This window comes from Acipenser ruthenus, chromosome 9, assembly GCF_902713425.1.
Source record: "Acipenser ruthenus chromosome 9, fAciRut3.2 maternal haplotype, whole genome shotgun sequence".
Taxonomy (NCBI): domain Eukaryota; kingdom Metazoa; phylum Chordata; class Actinopteri; order Acipenseriformes; family Acipenseridae; genus Acipenser; species Acipenser ruthenus.
The window spans coordinates 17,481,840-17,501,068 of NC_081197.1; the positions used below are offsets into that span (position 1 = coordinate 17,481,840).

A 19,229-nucleotide genomic window follows, 5' to 3' on the forward strand; every position below is an offset into this window, starting at 1 on the left:
ATTTGTCATTAGTGGGAGTAACGGTAACATACAGTTCCCCACTCTTTAAAATACAGTAAGATTATATATATATATATATATATATATATATATATATATATATATATATATATATATTCTTTACACTGCCCTACTATTGTGGGGCTGTCATAATAATTGCACATACAGTAATCTACCCATTAAAAAAAAATAGGATTTGTATTTCAATCCCATTGCATTGAAGCAGTATGCAAGAAATGTGGGATTTCTCAGTGCAAAGTTTGAAATAAAACAAAGAATTGACATACTAATGCAAGATACTGTACAAGCAAACAAGCCATATTTTTCCCAAAAGCTAATGATGCTTAACGACGGTATCTTTCGACTCCCATTCCAGCCGACAGTTGCAAAATCTGCGCATCATTATTTTGTCACCGTCAGCTGCATACATCCCCTCATGCTCAGGTTCTTTGCAGTGTATTATGCGCGGTTTAGGCATTTTAGAAACAAACGTCTCTTCTCTTCCATCACACTTCAAATTATACATCTGCGCAAGTGCTAGCTTCCGTTTCCCTTCAGACTGTGTCTATGGTAACGGCTGAGCCTTGACAACTACGATTACAAGTATTTATTTAAAGTATGTTCTGTATAAACCTCACAATTTAAAAATGTTACTCTTTGTTTTATGATTTTTCGTGTTATTTATTTTTATATTTGCACTTTTATTTCATTTTATATGTTACATTTCGTGGTATTTCGTATTTGCGAAAAACACGGGGCTCTACATATACATAACGGTAGGCCAATGTTACATTTTTCAACATACAAGTGAATATTGATTTTATCCTTTTACTGTAACATACAAGCGGTACGTTTCTTAATATTATATTCTCATTGTAAAGACACGGATAAATAAGAAATACATTGGAACTGAACCTGAAGAAAAGTGTAGATGTATTAGTTGCTCAATAAAGCATTTATTTGAATGGCTGCATACTAAAATGAATTTAAAAAAAGAAACACACTTACCCTGTGGGGGAAGTGGATGCTTTGGGAGATTATCTTGGGTTCAATTCAATTAAGTTTTATATTCATGAAATAAACAGAGCACATGTTGATCCACTTTTTTCCAAGCTAAAAGTGAATTTAATTGAGCCCATTGTCATTGTTAGTTTATACAACTAGCCGCAGGGATCCAAATAGTATTGCCATAATGAATTATCTTTAAAGCAAACTTGAAAACAGGGATTAACTTATTAAACCAAAGTTTTCAATAGCTGTTTAACTTAATAATTAGTTTTGCAGGATACATTTAGTTTTCTGCAAGTTTCCAGAAACTCACTTTGTTACATGTGTTGCATAATGATAATTATAGTTCTTCTTTTTTTGGAGGTTTCTATTTACGATTCCTCACCCTAAAGTCACAGCACTAACAGCAGGGGCACTAACTTGTCTTGTCTTAAACATCTGGGGGAGACTTTGTAAAAGGGCACTGCACAGCTGTTGTCAAAAGGGCTGAGGCAAGCAGCACCAGGAACACCTCTCAGATCGGGCTCCATCAGTCCCCTGCCATCATCTGTGAGTCCCCCTGCATGTTGTTCCCTTGGTCGGACACCTTCAGGCAATAGAGGCCAGTCTATCCTAGAAATGTACCACCAAATCCGACGACCGCCCCCAAGCGGTTGGATGGTGCTGGAGATATGCCTGTCTGGCAGGCACATCTTACGATGGCTTGTGCCAATGGGAATGTGTGCTGGTGGCCAAACTGGTGTATATTGTCTAGGGCTGGGACCCACATCACCATCACAACAGCTCCACCTGGGTTATTCAGGATTCAGTGTTCACAAATCTGAAACCAAAACCATACCGAATTTGGAGGTCTTAGGGATTTGGCCCAAAGCTAAACAATTTGGGAGTTCTGGCAGTTGGATGTGCATCAAGGAAGATTATGGAAGTCTTCGTGCAATGTAGAGTTGCTACTTTCCAAAACATCAACTGACATAAATTATAACTGTTCAAGCCCACACTCTTATGTAATACAGTCAGCACTCACATATCCGACCCTATAACATTTTGACTTCAGTGACGGTTAAAAGAGTGTGATGCATATCTGATTATTTCATTTTGGCCCATTCCAACCCTTGTCCATTTTTTCAGGGAACACAAAAAAGATACAATGTCAAAAATACATAGCTGAAAGGACTGTGTTTTAAAATAAATAGGCTTCCATTTAGATGTACTGTAGTTGGTTTTATTGGTACAGTACTATATTTAACAGAAGTATTTTAATTCAGAATGATATGATTCTGAAAATATCACTTGCCAAAAGAGATAACCATGGACTGTAATACAGCACATACTTTTAAATCTGGTACGTATTGTAGTAATATGTAAAATTCCCCATTAACAACCCAACAGCAAAATTAAATCAAAATGTTACCCATGCACAGAACTGCATAAAACGTAAAAGGCAATGCAATTTAGCAAAAGATTAAAAAAAAAAAAAATAACAGCAGTTTCCAGAATTAAAATAGTATCCAGTCAGTATTCGAATTGCAGAATATAGTGCTCGATAAGGCCTTATGTCACAGTTCACTTGCGAATGAAAATGCACAAAAGCAACTAAAGAGCACAGATTTTTAAAAAATGCATCACAGTATCTAAAACTGTTTAATGATTAACTTTTACATTACCGTAGCTTGTCTATGACAGTTAAACAAGTACACTGTAACACTGAAGAGATGAGCTTTGTATCAGAAAACTGGTGACAGAGTAGCAGATCGCGTGTGACTGGTAAGTGCATTAATTTGTTAGATGTAAATAATGGGGATTGATTTTATTCTTAATAAAAAGGTTGGTAAAAAGTCACTGACATGTATCTGGGTAACGGATATCCGAGTGCTGACTGTATTCCTAACAGCAAGGATCACACATTTTGAAAATAAACAACACTTTAAAGGTTGCAATGTCCAACCTGATTTTTATTTAAGAACATTGTAGCTTTGGTAATGGGACCTAGTAATAACCCATATGAATGTACATGTGCAGCATAATATCAAAATACTGGAGGGTTAAACAGCAAGTAGCAGAGTTCTAAAAAATATAGCGTCACACGTCCCCTCGTGCTGCTACAACTGATTAAATAACATAAGTCATTTTCCTTTTCATTGTTAACATGCTGAGAACCTTTTGCACTTTTACGTTAAAGCCTGTTTCAAAGCTCTTTTCAAAATGTCCGCTCTAGTGCACTGGGGCTTGAGATCTGTCCTCTAAATCACTGCAGGAACAGCGATAACAAAACAAAAAAATAACCCAACAAGTGCTCTGGCTTTTCTATTTCCATACCACATCCTGGATCGTTATTGCTGTGTTACCTGCTTGACAATGTGGGCAATAATCCTTACACTATCAGTGCACTACAGCGGACATTTTGAAAAAAGTTCTGAAACAGACTTTAGTTGTCAGGATGTTAACAATGAATAAGAAAAATGACAGGTATGTCATTTAAACAGTTGTAGCAGCACGTGGGGACGTATAACCCTGCTACTTACTCTTTAAGCTTCTTAAACATAAACAAGATTTCTAAAGTCTGTAAAGGCTATTTACACAAACGTAGTACAAATTATTACTACAAATATCCATGTTGACAAATGTGGAAATATAAAACTATTTACAACTGCAATGCTACTTACAAAATTGCAGTTAATTTTAAAATGAATCTACAGAAGAATATTGTGATGTTGCTGTTATACGCTGATGCAACTACCGTAACATCACTAACATTTTTAAATCTTTATCGAGTAGCATGTATCAAATCAAGCCTTTCCTCGCTGTTGCCTTTCATACTCAACATGTCGTACAAACTTGTATTTTAAATATTTATACATAGTGTTCTCTGTGATTGATGTATATTCGTTCAGGGCCATTGTTCTGGCATATCCATTCATGGCATGACAGTTGCTCATGAACATGGCGCCTCTGTTCTTCATGAAATGTGTAACGATGGTCAGTTGCTCTTAACTGGAATATTAAAAAACAGTATTAGAAATGTATTACTGCTGATCAAAAGATCCACTTTATCTTGAACAATGCGGATTTGATTGAGGCAAATCTGTAATCTAATAGACTTTTTAATACAGCTTTAAATACTACATCTAGATATCTCAGTGGTGGTGGCGAATAATTTAAAAGTATAATTATTAAAATAAGAAGAAGAAGAAGAAGAAGAAGAAGAAGAAGAATACATATATAATACACATTTAAATGTTATGGCAATACCATTCAACTTCTACAATATATTATTTGAAAAAAAAAAAAAAAAAAAAAAAAACTCTAAGCATGTGCAACAACAAGCCCCTGGCTTCTTTAAAAACAAATTCCCACTTTCTTTGTCTTTTATCAGTGACGTTGCAGTAGGTGAGACTGTTATGAGAAAGAGAGAGAAATGAACTAACAGGCTTTACCTTCTTTAGGTAGTTGGGATGATTTCCTGGGTTCAGTAGTTAAACTTACACTACCTTCTACCTTCAGAAGCTTTCATACCACTATTATAAAATGACACACTTGTTTCACTGATTCATGTGTGGAAATGTAAGACTGAACCAAAGCATTGACTTGGTCAGAGATTATTAAAAATGTCAGCCAGGAATTAATACTGCAAACTTGTGCATAAGTCTACTTTATGGTCAGTTTTTGGGGTGAACGTAATTATAAATCAGTGCAACTTATCAATGCAAACAAAAGCACATTTATTACAGAAATATATTATCTATCTATCTACCTAAATTGGAAAGTGCAAAAAGGTGGTGTGAAATATACACAAGTTTACCTTTAAGAAGAAATGCAGGAATGAAAATAACATTCACAGTTTACAAATGTTTAATGCATCAGACAAATTGTGAATTTTCCAGTTTTATCAATACATTTTACATGAATAAATAAATAAAATAATGTGCTACTCTATATGCACAATGTCATGCAACATTAACACAGATAAGTGTGTGTGTGTGCATGTGGAAATGGATGACACTAAATTATTATGATGTTCTCACATAGACCCCTTTTTGTAATGCATTTTAAAAGTTGTGGTTAATTTGATAACATGGATGAGCAAGCATTCATAAGCGGCAGTTTATTGTGGTTTTCACTTATCTGTCGCATGCCACGGCTATTTCACAGCAGTCTGTGCATTCTTAAAAGCACTATGTGACTCCTGCTGGTTATCTTTCCTGTTGTCAATTTATGTCTTGTTAAAAGGTGCCCTCACCAAGTCGTTTATAAATGAAAACCCTCTTTGTGTGTTTCATTCATCCCTTTCATTCATACTGCCTTGCTAATGCAGTACTCATCTCAGAACCTTATCTTTGTTTTAACCTGAGAGCCCAGCAAATGCAGTGACCAACCACGTCACCTACCAACAGAAAGTGTTCGGATTGTTCTTCATAACAGGACTGGCTTTTGAGCCACATATGGCTCATTTAGCTCCACTATATGGCTCTTTTGAAGTACCCCGTTTACGCTTTTTAATGAGTTTGAAGAACAATCTGCAGCCTTAAGTAGAAGCAAGTCCAGTCAAAATGTAGCATTCTGAGGCAACATGTTTAATGAGCAGGAAACTACTGCTTTACCTGGGTGGAGTTGCTGCTTTTTAGTCAGCTTTATGTAGAGCTCTATAAGAACTTCCTGGTGTTTATTCTAGCTCTGTTAGTCAAAAAGGCTGCATATATCTGCATACAGCTCTGTGTCTTGTTTCTAATGAGTGGAGACCTTGTAGAATATTTCTATTAATGTCTGTTACCAGTTCATCTGAAATTAATAGTTGTTTTAGAGGTTCACATGCATTATTTTGAATGGGTTAGCAAATACCCTGGGTGAAATATGGATTAATAATATGAATAATATAATATGGATTAATAATAAAAAAAATATTCCAACGATGCTACATTGCCTTGATATATTGTCCTTGCCAAAAATTACCTCTGAAATGTCCAGTAGATGAATCCTCACTATCAGAATATGAAACTACATTGATAGGCATGTGGCAACCATTGACAAATTGTGTAGTTTTAAGCCCTAAGAGACAGTATTACTAAATGGATATGGGCAGAGAGTGCTACTTCCCCAACATGGCACAATCTTCAAAAGCCTTACACTGCCACATAATTGGGGAACAATATAGGCGAGACCAGGGCATGTACATTAATCCATTGCTCTTTCAAATAAAAGTGTGAAAGATACATTCATGTCATGCATATATAATTACAGTTTCAAATTTGGAAGCACTTGAAGCTTCATAAAGAAAGGGTCAAGTTTGAATACAGGAGACCCATTGGACCAGGCCCATTAAACCAATTGATATATTTTGATGTACTGCTGCTGGAAAACACCCAAGGCCAAATATATTTTGAAAACCTATTTCTTATTGGATGTTTTACAGCCACCTTAGGTCCTAGAAACAGAAAATATAGATTAACCCTAGAGGGACGTTTACCTCAGGCCTGGCTATGCAGCAACAAATAAGAAATTATTTGGCTGTTTTCTCTTCAAAAAGTAGAAAACTGTCTCACAGCATCCCCTACATTTTGTAATATGCACAGGTTAAAAACAAATACTTCCATGTATGTAATTACTAATGCGACTGTTTTAAGATATATTTACCTGGGCAGTGTTGACTGTTAGTGGTGTAGATACAGCTCTTTCAACATAAGCTGGAGGTGGCTTGTTCATTGGTGGAAGATCAATTCTGTATCAAAGAAACACAATAGAATGCTGAATTCATGTTCTTTCAACTTCTGAGTTCATACAGTTGACCTTGTCTGTTATGGCCGAAGAGCTGCTGGGGAGGGCAAGAGGAATGCAAAACATCAAAAGGTTGTCAGTGTTAGTTTTCCATTTAAAATAAGATGTGCTGTGTGACAGGATTAGCAGAGGGTGAGACTCAGAGACAGTATAAAGTTCAAAATAAAGCTTTTTAATAAACAAAAAATAATCAAATAAACAGGCACAAGGGCCAAACAAAAAGGTTTCAAACACTAAATAAACACAAAACAAAACTTACAAATAAAGTTTCCAGGCTGGGCATTGCCTTCACTGATTTTCAAAAACTTACAAAACAGCACACACAGACAAACAGTTACTTCCTCTCCTTCTGGAACTCTCCTCCTAGCCAGGATCTCTCCCCTGGCTTTTATCCCCTGTGGCTGGAGCCCAATTAATCAATAATTGCTGATTATTCAATTAGGGCTCCAGCCACATTCTCACATGTTTTCCTGGCAGGGAGGAATTTTAACCTCCTCCCTGCCAGTCCCAACCACGTTCATAAAGACGGGGCAGTCCCCCGTCACATATCCCCCCCCTTGTGCCAAGCACAACATGGCCTAAATGGCCACCTCCCCCCTCAGTCTCAGTCCCGGAAGAGGGGGAAGCACAGTGTCCATGGGGGTGGCCATGGTGGGACGTCCGGCACCCTCCAATTCTTCGTGGCCGGCAGCTCCCTCTTCCAGGACTCCGACCACACACTATCCTGCAGCGAAAGTGCAGCTGGGGGAGCTGGTCTCCTGACCTCCCCCCCCCCCTCTTCATGGCCGGCAACTCCCCTCCTTGGGGCTCCGGCCACAGTGTAGCGACCCCAGGCGAAGCAGGATCCCCGAAGACCCCAGGCGACCCTCGGGAGGCGACGGCAGCAGCAGCGGACCCTCGGGAGGCGACGGCAGCAGCAGCGGACCCTCGGGAGGCGACGGCAGCAGCAGCGGACCCTCGGGAGACGACGGCAGCAGCAGCGGACCCTCGGGAGGCGACGGCAGCAGCAGCGGACCCCCGGGAGGCGACGGCAGCAGCAGCGGCTCCCTCTCGTGGCGGAGGCGAGAACGACGATGCTGGTCCTTCCGGCGGCGCTGGACCCTCTGGACCCCCTGGCGGCGCGGACAGGCAGGCAACCCCAGGCGATGCGGACAGGCAGGCAACCCCAGGCGATGCGGACAGGCAGGCAACCCCAGGCGATGGAGGGAGAGACAGCTCCGGCTGTTCCCCCTCTGCTGGCGGTGGAGGGAGAGACAGCTCCGGCTGTTCCCCCTCTGCTGGCGGTGGAGGTGGGAACAGCCTGTATTCTTTCCCTGCGGATCCCTTCAGCCCTGGGCCTGTGGGCTTCCCCTTCTCGGGCCGTGGACGCACCGACTCCTCCCGCTCGGGCTGTGGACGCACCGGCTCCTCCCGATCGGACCGTGGATGTACCGGCTCCTCCCGCTCGGGCCGTGGACGCACCGGCTCCTCCCGCTCGGGCCGTGGACGTTCGGGCTCCTCCCGCTCGGGCCGTGGACGTTCGGGCTCCTCCCGCTCGGGCTGTGGATGTTCGGGCTCCTCCCTCTCGGGCTGTGGACGTTCGGGCTCCTCTCTGGGCGACGGCAGCGGCTCCCCCTCTCTGGGCGACGGCAGCGGCTCCCCCTCTCTGGGCGATGGCAGCGGCCCCCATTCTGGCTCTCGGGACTGCGGCTCCTACCCTTCTGGCTCTCTGGACGGCGGCTCCTCCCCTTCTGGCTCTCCGGACGGGGCTCCTCCCCTTCTGGCTCTCGGGACGGCGGCTCCTCCCCTTCTGGCTCTCGGGACGGCGGCTCCTCCCCTTCTGGCTCTCAGGACGGCGGCTCCTCCCCTTCTGGCTCTCGAGACGACGGCTCCTCCCTCTCTGGCTCTCGGGACGACAGCTCCTCCCTCTCTGGCTCTCGGGACGACAGCTCACCCCTCTCTGGCTCTCGGGACGACAGCTCACCCCTCTCTGGCTCTCGGGACGACAGCTCCACCTTCTTTGTTTGAATGACTGGGGCCTCTCCCATATCTACCGCCAGGTAGTTAACAACCATCAGGGCAAGCTCTGCAAAGGACGCCGGGTGATGCTGTTCCTCCCACTTTTCCCACCTCCCCCCATCTCGACGCCACAGCGTGTTGATAACTATGGGGAGGTCATGGAAGAGGTCCGCCTCAGGGTGCATCAACCAGTCCCATATTTCCTGGGATGGTGGTGAAGGCGGTGATGTTGGAAGTGGTGGGGTGGCTGCCGAGGACGGGGTTTGCAGCTGCTCCTGGTCCAGATTATGGGGGCATCCTGCCCAGCTGTGGCCAACCGCCTCACAGCGCCCACACCAGTCAGCTGGTGGCCCATCTGGACAGGACCTCCACCGATGATCCACCTTCCCGCACCAAGAGCACCAGGGAAAAAGGCTGGCTGGGTCCTCCAGCTGGGGTGGCAGCAGCTTTTGGTGTTGCTGTCGCTGCTGCCGCTGCCTGCTTCTTCTGCCCATTTTCTCTTTTTTTTCCAAAAAAAAAAAAAAACTCACACAATTCAAAAAAACAAACAAAAAAAAAATACTGCCCTGAGCCTCCAGGTAGCATTGTCCCACTTCTGAGCACCAAATGTGACAGGATTAGCAGAGGGTGAGACTCAGAGACAGTATAAAGTTCAAAATAAAGCTTTTTAATAAACAAAAAATAATCAAATAAACAGGCACAAGGGCCAAACAAAAAGGTTTCAAACACTAAATAAACACAAAACAAAACTTACAAATAAAGTTTCCAGGCTGGGCGTTGCCTTCACTGATTTTCAAAAACTTACAAAACAGCACACACAGACAAACAGACAAACAGACAAACAGACAGTTACTTCCTCTCCTTCTGGAACTCTCCTCCTAGCCAGGACCTCTCCCCTGGCTTTTATCCCCTGTGGCTGGAGCCCAATTAATCAATAATTGCTGATTATTCAATTAGGGCTCCAGCCACATTCTCACATGTTTTCCTGGCAGGGAGGAATTTTAACCCCCTCCCTGCCAGTCCCAACCACGTTCATAATGTATGTAATATGCATGATGTAAACTGGAAATTTGAAGTATGTGTGAAAAATCGAGTATGACAAATATAACAATAGGCTCTGTTTGTTGGAATGGGCTTAATTTTCTATATTTTAATTATAAGCTGTTTGTATAATATGTATGTGGGTTTTTGTTTTGGAATAAGAATTTGTATAATGTGTGTGTATGCTGTCTTGTACAGCCTTCTTAAGGTGTGGTTATGTGTGCTGAAAGAATGTGTTTACATTTGGGGGAAGGTAAACTGGATTTCTAACTCAGAGAAACCAGTAAATAACATATAGGGGTACAGGCTGTGTGGAATGTGAGTCACAGACCACTGAGGCTGAGGCTGCCATGTGCGTTACCACTCGGAACCCCAGTAACAAGTAGCTAGGGCTCAAAACATTGAAGGAAAAACTCACCTCTATGCCTGTGTTGTAAGGATCGACTGAGAAGCCGCCCTTAACACTAGTTCCAAAATGAGGGTTTTGAGGATCCATGACATTCAGTCTGTAGAACCTAGTAAAAGTATGGGGGAGTAGCCCACACCACTCCATTGCAAATGTCCTTGACAGATGCACCCTGGTGTAAAGCCCATGAAGTTGCCATGCCCCTGGTAGAATGGGCAGGGAGCTTTTCTGGATACAGCAAGTTAGGCAGTCCTGACTGTATCTGCTATCCATTTCGCCACATAGCAGACAAAAATAGTTTGAACTGCCTCCAACTTTTTGTCCTGTCAACATAATACGCTCGGGCCCGCACTGGACAGAGTGTATAGAGCTACCGCTCTCTGTCAGGCTGGAAAGGAGGTGGATGGAAAGCCTACAATTCAACAGACTGGTTGACATGAAATGCCGAGACAGTCTATGGGAAAAAAGCAGGATTGGTAACCTTTGTCCTGGCTTCTGCAAAAATGAAGCAGGCTTTTGCAATTGAGAATGACTGTATCTCACTAACCCGCTTTGCAGAGGTGATTGCAAGCAAGAAAGTCACTTTGAGCGATACAAATTTCAGCTCAGCTGAATACAAGGGCTCAAATGGAGGCTTCATGAGCACATCAAGCACCACATTAAGCCTCCAGCGAGGAAGGCAGGCCAAAGCCGCCAAGCTCCTTTCAATTGCCCTGCCAGGAATTGAGCTCCTGGGGAGACCGAGTCAATTTTGACATGGCAAGCTGAAATAGTAGAACTGCCATGGAACAAGTCGTGTGGTCGAACCCCCGAGGCAGGCACCACGTAACCACTGAAAGACTCCCCACTTGTACCCATACTGGGAACGCGTGGACGCTGCTTTGGTATTTTGCAGGGTGTCAATAAACCTATTTGATAGACCCAGATGGCTCAATGCAGCCGTTCAGGTGCCAGACCCAGAGCTGCAGGCTCGATGGGACGGGATGCCATGAGGTCCCCCAAGGGGACAGGCAGGGCAGGTGGTGCCGAACATTCATGCAGTAACTCTGCAAGCACTGTTCCTGGGTGGGAAACTGATGCCCAGAGTTTCTCCATCTGCTCAGAGTCTGCCGATCACTTGAACAGAGGTCCTCCTTCTTCCTCGGAGGAGGAAGACCGTGAAGACGGCTTCCTGCATGGGCTACTTTCCTGGGTGCGTCGTCCGCTCACCCTTGGTACAGAGCCATGGGGGGAGGACACAGACACCTCTCTAACAGAGGGTAATGAGGAAGAGCGCTGTGCAGGAGTGAGGAACGCCGAGCACTCTGTGGAGCTGTGGGAGAGGCGTTTCTCCAGCGTGCGCTTGGAGAAACGTGCACATAACTCGCAGAAACTGCCGTTCACCATACTGGTGAAAAGTTTGGATACGAATAGCAAGATTGACCATACCCAGTGCCAGAGAGAAAAGAGCTGCTGATGTATGCAACTTTACAAGTAAAAAAGTATAAATGCAGAACACAAATCCGACTGTTTCCGGCCTTTTGAGATTTTGCCGATAATAATCAATCTCTGAAAGCTTTTCTTTCAGAGATTGATGAAAGAGATCTCTTGGCACTAGCCATGATGACAGAACAGGTGCCCAACACAGGGGTAGATCTAAATCACAGCCGCTTATATCAGACATTGTTTATATTTGGGTGGGCGGGACAAAGTGTGACTTGCCGCTGCACCATTTTTCCAGTCTCCATATTTAGATCTGGCCATATGGTCGAGATTATGTTACACGTACAAAATACTTTAAAATAAACGTAATACCATTTAAGCTTTCTGCAGACCCATTTGGTAGTTTAACTAATTTTAAACTTGTAGGTTTCGGTATTTATGGTTTATTATGTAATTTTTTAACGAATAGAACATTTATGGAAGGGTTCTTCTAGAGAGAGTGGTTTGATTGTATGTAATAAATGGCAAAAATACGTATCACGAATTTGATAGTAGTACGTAATATCCAAGGAGTACACAGCAGCAGAGTACATATTAAAGGATGCGTTTTGATAGTAAATCGCTTGTTTGGGTCCTGGTTCCATGGCTCAGATACGTTATATACTGGGTGTATGTTATATCTAGGCTTGCTACTTTTTTAGGATCTATATCTAGGTATAGCTTCGCTGTGACCAAACGTTATTTCAATTAGAATGTTGGTAACCATGGTTTTGTTGCATGTCGAATAAAGGGTTTCTCTAAATGAGACGTTCCTCAATGGCATAAAAAGTCTTTTTTTTTTTTAATAAAGGTCGATTTCACCCATGCTCTGCTTGAATTGAAAAATAAAGATTGAAAAAAACCTGGTAAATTCTTTCAAAAATAAACGTCGATATTAATCATCGATTTGGCAAAAAAAAAAAAAAAAAAAAATCGAATAGTAGCAAGCCTACTTATATTCCAGGTACTTTTTAGGTGAGTTCCACTGTGTGTGTGTGTGTCTATATATATATATATATATATATATATATATATATATATATATATATATATATATATATATATATATATATACACAGACGTGTTCAAATTTGTTGGTACCCTTACAGCTCATTGAAATAATGCTTCATTCCTCCTGAAAAGTGATGAAATTAAAAGCTATTTTATCATGTATACTTGCATGCCTTTGGTATGTCATAGAAAGAATAAAGCAAAGAAGATGTGAAAAGAGATGAATTATTGCTTATTCTACAAAGATATTCTAAAATGGCCTGGACACATTTGTTGGTACCCCTTAGAAAAGATAATAAATAATTGGATTATAGTGATATTTCAAACTAATTAGTTTCTTTAATTAGCATCACACATGTCTCCAATCTTGTAATCAGTCATTCAGCCTATTTAAATGGAGAAAAGTAGTCACTGTGCTGTTTGGTATCATTGTGTGCACCACACTGAATATGGACCAGAGAAAGCAAAGGAGAGAGTTGTCTGAGGAGATCAGAAAGAAAATAATAGACAAGCATGGTAAAGGCTACAAGACCATCTCCAAGCAGCTTGATGTGACAACAGTTGCAAATATTATTAAGAAGTTTAAGGTCCATGGAACTGTAGCCAACCTCCCTGGGCGTGGCCGCAAGAGGAAAATTGACCCCAGATTGAACAGAAGGATAGTGCGAATGGTAGAAAAAGAACCAAGGATAACTGCCAAAGAGATACAAGCTGAACTCCAAGGTGAAGGTACGTCAGTTTCTGATCGCATCATCCGTCGCTTTTTGAGCGAAAGAGGGCTCCATGGAAGAAGACCCAGGAGGACTCCACTTTTGACAGAAAAACATAAAAAAGCCAGACTGGAAGTTGCTAAAATGCATATTGACAAGCCACAATCCTTCTGGGAGAATGTCCTTTGGACAGATGAGTCAAAACTGGAGCTTTTTGGCAAGTCACATCAGCTCTATGTTCACAGACGAAAAAATGAAGCTTTCAAAGAAAAGAACACCACACCTACAGTGAAACATGGAGGAGGCTCGGTTATGTTTTGGGGCTGCTTTGCTGCGCCTGGCACAGGGTGCCTTGAATCTGTGCAGGGCACAATGAAATCTCAAGACTATCAAGGCATTCTGGAGCAAAACGTACTGCCCAGTGTCAGAAAGCTCTGTCTCAGTCGCAGGTCATGGGTCCTCCAACAGGATAATGACCCAAAACACACAGCTAAAAGCACCCAAGAATGGATAAGAACAAAACATTGGACTATTCTGAAGTGGCCTTCTATGAGTCCTGATCTGAATCCTATCAACATCTACGGAAAGAGCTGAAACTTGCAGTCTGGAGAAGGCACCCATCAAACCTGAGACAGCTGGAGCAGTTTGCTCAGGAAGAGTGGGCCAAACTACCTGTTAACAGGTGCAGAAGTCTCATTGAGAGCTACAGAAAACATTTGATTGCAGTGATTGCCTCTAAAGGTTGTGCAACAAAATATTAGGTTAGCGGTCCCATCATTTTTGTCCATGCCATTTTCATTTGTTTTATTATTTACAATATTATGTTGAATAAAAAATCAAAAGCAAAGTCTGATTTCTATTAAATATGGAATAAACAATGGTGGATGCCAATTACTTTTGTCAGTTTCAAGTTATTTCAGAGAAAATTGTGCATTCTTCATTTTTTGTGGAGGGGTACCAACAAATTTGAGCACGTCTGTATATATATATATATATATATATAATTTGAAAGACCATATTTTGCTACTCATAATGACAAGAATCACAGGTTAAGCAAGTCGTTGCTTGGGATTAATATATGACAAGTTAAATTCCTGCAAGGTGGGTAAGTGATTAAATTCAGTTTGGGGTTGAAATCATTTATTGTATCCCAGGAAATGCCTCCACATATGGGTGTTCCATTTTGGTGAAGCTTTCATTGCTGTTGTGACACGCGGTGACTATCGCCACTATTTTTCTTTATTTTGATTTGCACTGTGTTGTGATATGTAAAGACCATGAATGTATTTATTTCACTTATTATTTATATTTGATCACGATGTGTGTTTTGATTTTACACTTATTTATTATGTGTTCATTTATTGGGTGTATTTGTTTTTTTCACATTAGAATGTTTATGATTTAACTGCACGTTTTGTATTGCTGAGCTCTCTTCCTACACTGACAGCGCCCTTAACAAACCGCATTACTGACAACGCACCGAGGTAACCAATAGGTACAAGCATAGACCCGCCCCCGGGACAGCTGACACTATAAAACTGGGACATTTACAAATCAAAAAAGAGAGAAAAAAGAGAAGGAAAGAAGACAAGAGAAACTAAACGAAAGGAAGAAACAGGACCAGAGAACGAGAGAAGCAGACGCAAACGACCCTAAATAAGAAAGGCGACACACAACTTCAGCAGTGCTATCCAGGCTATAGAGAATCGGTTTCACCAAGGCGAAATACCACACGCACTGGATTGTAGACTGGATTGCTTTGCTTTTAAGTATTTCAAGCTGCCTATTGGGTAAAATAATAAAATACTACTGAATAGTAATTCACTGTCTCTGGGCTCATTTGTGTGTGATCTGACTTACGTAAAAATGTCATATACTGGGTAATAGCCTTCTATAATTACCTAAAGGGTTCTTGGGACTCCTTGTTTTTAAGTGGCGTAGTCTGGCAGTTATTTACTTACTTTTATTTAATTATAACCCCCACTTGCCTGACACCCGTGACAGTCATTCAAGCTCTGCCTGCACTATCCAAACTTTGGTTTCTAGTCGCATATCACTGGCACCAGAAAATAAAGTAACACTGTATTAATATTTCCTGTTCATTTCTTTTGAAACTTGAGAGCTGATTCTACAAAGTGGTTGGAAGCGTCTAACCTGAGTAAAAAATAGACCAAAGTACCATATTTAGATGCCTTTGAAGCTTTGTAGGTACACGCCATAGGCGATTCTTCAAAAACTGTGAAATCAAACGTTTATGACTTTCAAAAAGGTCAAATTCTCCCAATCTCTTAACTATGAGAAACACCAGCCATACTCCTGTCAAGAGAGCACAGGGCACCCATAGGAAGCTAGAAGCCTGATATGACCTGACTTGTCTGCACGGTATTCAAATTGCTAAGGAGGGATACATGACTATTCTTTACTGGTAATTTCCTCTTTACCCTTGGGGGTAATGTTGTAATGTCCCAATGCATATATTCTATTACTATACAGCAGTCCCTCACTAAATCGGACATGTCTGGAAACAGACAGGTTATCTGGAATAACCAGGTTTCCGGTTATAGTGCTCAATTGATTTTCAATGTATAAATCATTTTGCTGAAATAACATAAAAGTGTTCTCTGTACACATTACATAAAAATATAAATCTGTACAGTAGGCATACACAGTATACAGTACAGCAGCAAAGTCAAATTAATACGTAGAACACTTTTTTTTTTTACTTTAGCCTATTGGCTACCAGTAACATGAAATAAATCATGCTGCTGTATTCTCTGTACACATTACTGTACAATGCAGAAATAATACAATATTATTTGAAATTGAAACTAAATGATTTTAGCACATTTTCGTTCTTACCGTAGCCTACTTAGTACACCATTAACACAAACTAGATCATGGTTCCACATTAGCATGTTATGATACTATACAGCACGTTACATATACTGCAAAACTTTACAGAAATCAGTCATTTAAAATGTACAATTTTACACTATATACGTATAGCTGCAAGTAAAACACACAGCCTAACTGGTACTGAGTCAAACTTTCTTTTCTTTGCAAAAAGCAATTAAAGACTTCAAATTTAGAATTGTAATTATTGTAGTGTTTCGAACCACTGGAGTCCATCACTATTTCTCAAAGCTTTTTGCCCTTTTCCAACCTTTTGATCGCAGTTCATTTAATCTATGTAGAATAGCCTATGAGTTTATATGCCCTATTTTACTCACAGTCTTAATTTTAGTGATTTAGCTACTTGTATCTGTACTTCCGTTTATTTCCGTCCTGTCTTTGGTGTCAGTAAAACAACTGTTTTTTTTTTATTTTAGCACGTCTCTTTGGATCATTCAATTCACAGTGACCTAGCGTTACACTAAATGTATTATTATTTTGAGACATACGGCATAACAGTGTCAGTATTAGCGAGGGACTGCTGTATATAATAATATGCACCTGTATGTTTTCTTTTGTGTTTGAGGTCTTTTGTGAATAATAAAGTCATTGCATTGACTGTTGTCAATCATTACTGATCCGATATTCCATTGGGAAATTGCTTGATCGCCCCTCTACTGAGGTTGTTCAAACCGACCCCTTAGTGTTATATTGGAATTTGAATGTTTGATGCTATGGATGGTTTTAATAAACACATTTATAGGTTGCAATGGGAGCAAGCTGTGATCTTTTTTGTTTCCTGACATATTTTATTACTATTTTGAAAATACCAAGGACAATTTGCATAAAACTTTTCATCTGCTTTATAGTGCCTAGTAATTGCCATCTTACATCAGAAATACACTAGTGTGATATATGAAGACTGCTGGGGACCAATTTCCTTGTTCGTATATTCATAAAAAATGTATGAATCAAATTTGAATTCTATCATGCATAGGCCATTTTGGAAGACATGTTTCCAGCAAAACCCTCACCATGACCTTGACAAGCCACTACTGATGCATGTGAAGGACAGTCGTGGTCTACAAATCAGTGACACTTAAACAAAGAAAAAAAAATCTACTTTTGTGAACAATGTTAAGAAAAGTTGGTAACTAATGTAATTCAGTTTTCTTTAAATATTTCATGTGTTACAGTAGGCTGCTACAAAAACACTTTTAACATTTTTGTTTTGCTTCTTTACATTAGAACTTGGAGGACACATACATAACCTTCTGCTGCTACAGTAGCAAGATCATAACTGTTTAGTTCAGAGTCATAGAGGGGAAAGAAGGCTTCAATAATGGAGTAGGCTAGTCTGCCTGCAATTGCAACTACCTATGATAATCTATGGGGAGGGGCAACACAATTCATTTTTGCAAACTTGGGTGAACTATGGAATAAAGTGGTAAACAAATTCAAATTCAAATGGATACAACCCTTGAGCTAGGCAGCTAATTTTTAAGAGGCCTTGGCAAACCGCCACACAGGAGTTATATTTTACTACATATATCTAATTGTGAGCATCAGGCTCTTGAGATATCTGGAGGTACATATCCGTCTAACTCACAGTTTTATATGTACATATCATCAACGTATGTCATGTTGCTCTGGTTTGGCCCGACATGTTTACTGTTGCCACTATTTCAACTGCCAGTGTGTCATAAACTATTTCAGATGCCTATATTTGCAATATTTTGTGGTTTGACCTGTGACTTAATATGGCTGCCTGTGACAAAGAGAGAATGAATTCTTGTTTTAGATCTCCCTTCCGACCAGTGAGGGCTGTGGAGAGGAGGAACAGGCAGAGCCACGGTGCGCAACGTCATCAACCCAGACGGGGAGCGCTGTGGCAATCGCGCATTGGTCAACGGCGATTGCCCACGCTGCCCAATGGGAGCGGGACGGAGCGTACAAAAGGGGGCGTGGCCCGGGGCTCTGTTCCTTCTGGCAAGGTACAGTGCGTGAGAGAGAGAGAGAGAGAGAGAGAGAGAGAGAGAAACCGAGCAGAGAAACAGAGGAAGGGATTTGGATAGCAGGTTCTTTGCTATTTTGGATTTGTGTGCTAACCCTTCTGCACTTTGTATTTTTAGAGCACTAACAGGACGCTCCGGGAGTACGCCGCAGGAGCGACAACCCGGAAGTGCTGGGTTTATTACCCCCACCCCCGTGTTTTGGATCACAAGAGGAAGACGGATTGGTTTTTGTTGTTTGTTTATTTTTGGGACTGCAACCCCTTTTTCCCTTTGTTTAGTCGGGTTACACATCGCTGTGTATCCCGGCATTATTATAATTATTAGTTTAGCAGGTTACACATTGCTGTGTATCCTGGCGTCATTATTGTTGGTTTTCTTTGTGTGGCAAAATAAAACCAAGGCGCTTAACGGCATAACGGACTGGAGTCTCTTGATTTACACCACATTACGCCTGTCCCAACATACCCACTCAGCTACCTGTCACACGTGGTGTCAGAAGTGGGATGGACCCCGCTGCTTTATCGGCGATTCTGGAGGCGTTGGACAGCCGGAGGGAGGCTGAGGAACGGAGGAGGGAGGAGCGGTACACAGCCCTCATCGAAAGGGTCGGGATGGGGATGACGTCGGCGGCAACCGGCCCGTGATGGTGGCCCCGAAGGCCCGGGCTCAGAAGATGATGGCGGAGGATGACCCCGAAGCCTACCTCGTAGCCTTCGAACGGCTGGCTACCACCGCAGCATGGCCCCGGGAGTACTGGGCAAGCCAACTTGGCCCCTGCTTGATGGGAGAAGCGCAAGCAGCATACCGGGCCATGACTGATGAAGACGCCAGCCAGTACGAGTTGGTGAAGCAGGCTATCCTCCGCCGCCTTAATATCACGGGGGAGACCCACCGAGTCCGCTTCCGGGAGTTCCAGCG

General features: G+C 41.8%; 1 protein-coding gene across 1 annotated transcript in view; it reads right to left on the reverse strand.

The window, feature by feature from the left end:
* Positions 1 to 1,119: 1,119 nt before the first annotated feature.
* Positions 1,120 to 19,229, reverse strand: part of LOC131738070 (nectin-3-like) — a 141,538-nt gene continuing 123,428 nt past the window's right edge. The window contains exons 7-8 of the mRNA XM_059031294.1: positions 6,637 to 6,721; positions 1,120 to 3,999 (exon numbers count right to left, since the gene is read on the reverse strand). Of these exons, the coding sequence (XP_058887277.1) occupies positions 3,859 to 3,999; positions 6,637 to 6,721 (226 nt within the window). The 3' untranslated portion in view covers positions 1,120 to 3,858. The remainder of the gene's footprint in view (positions 4,000 to 6,636; positions 6,722 to 19,229) is intronic.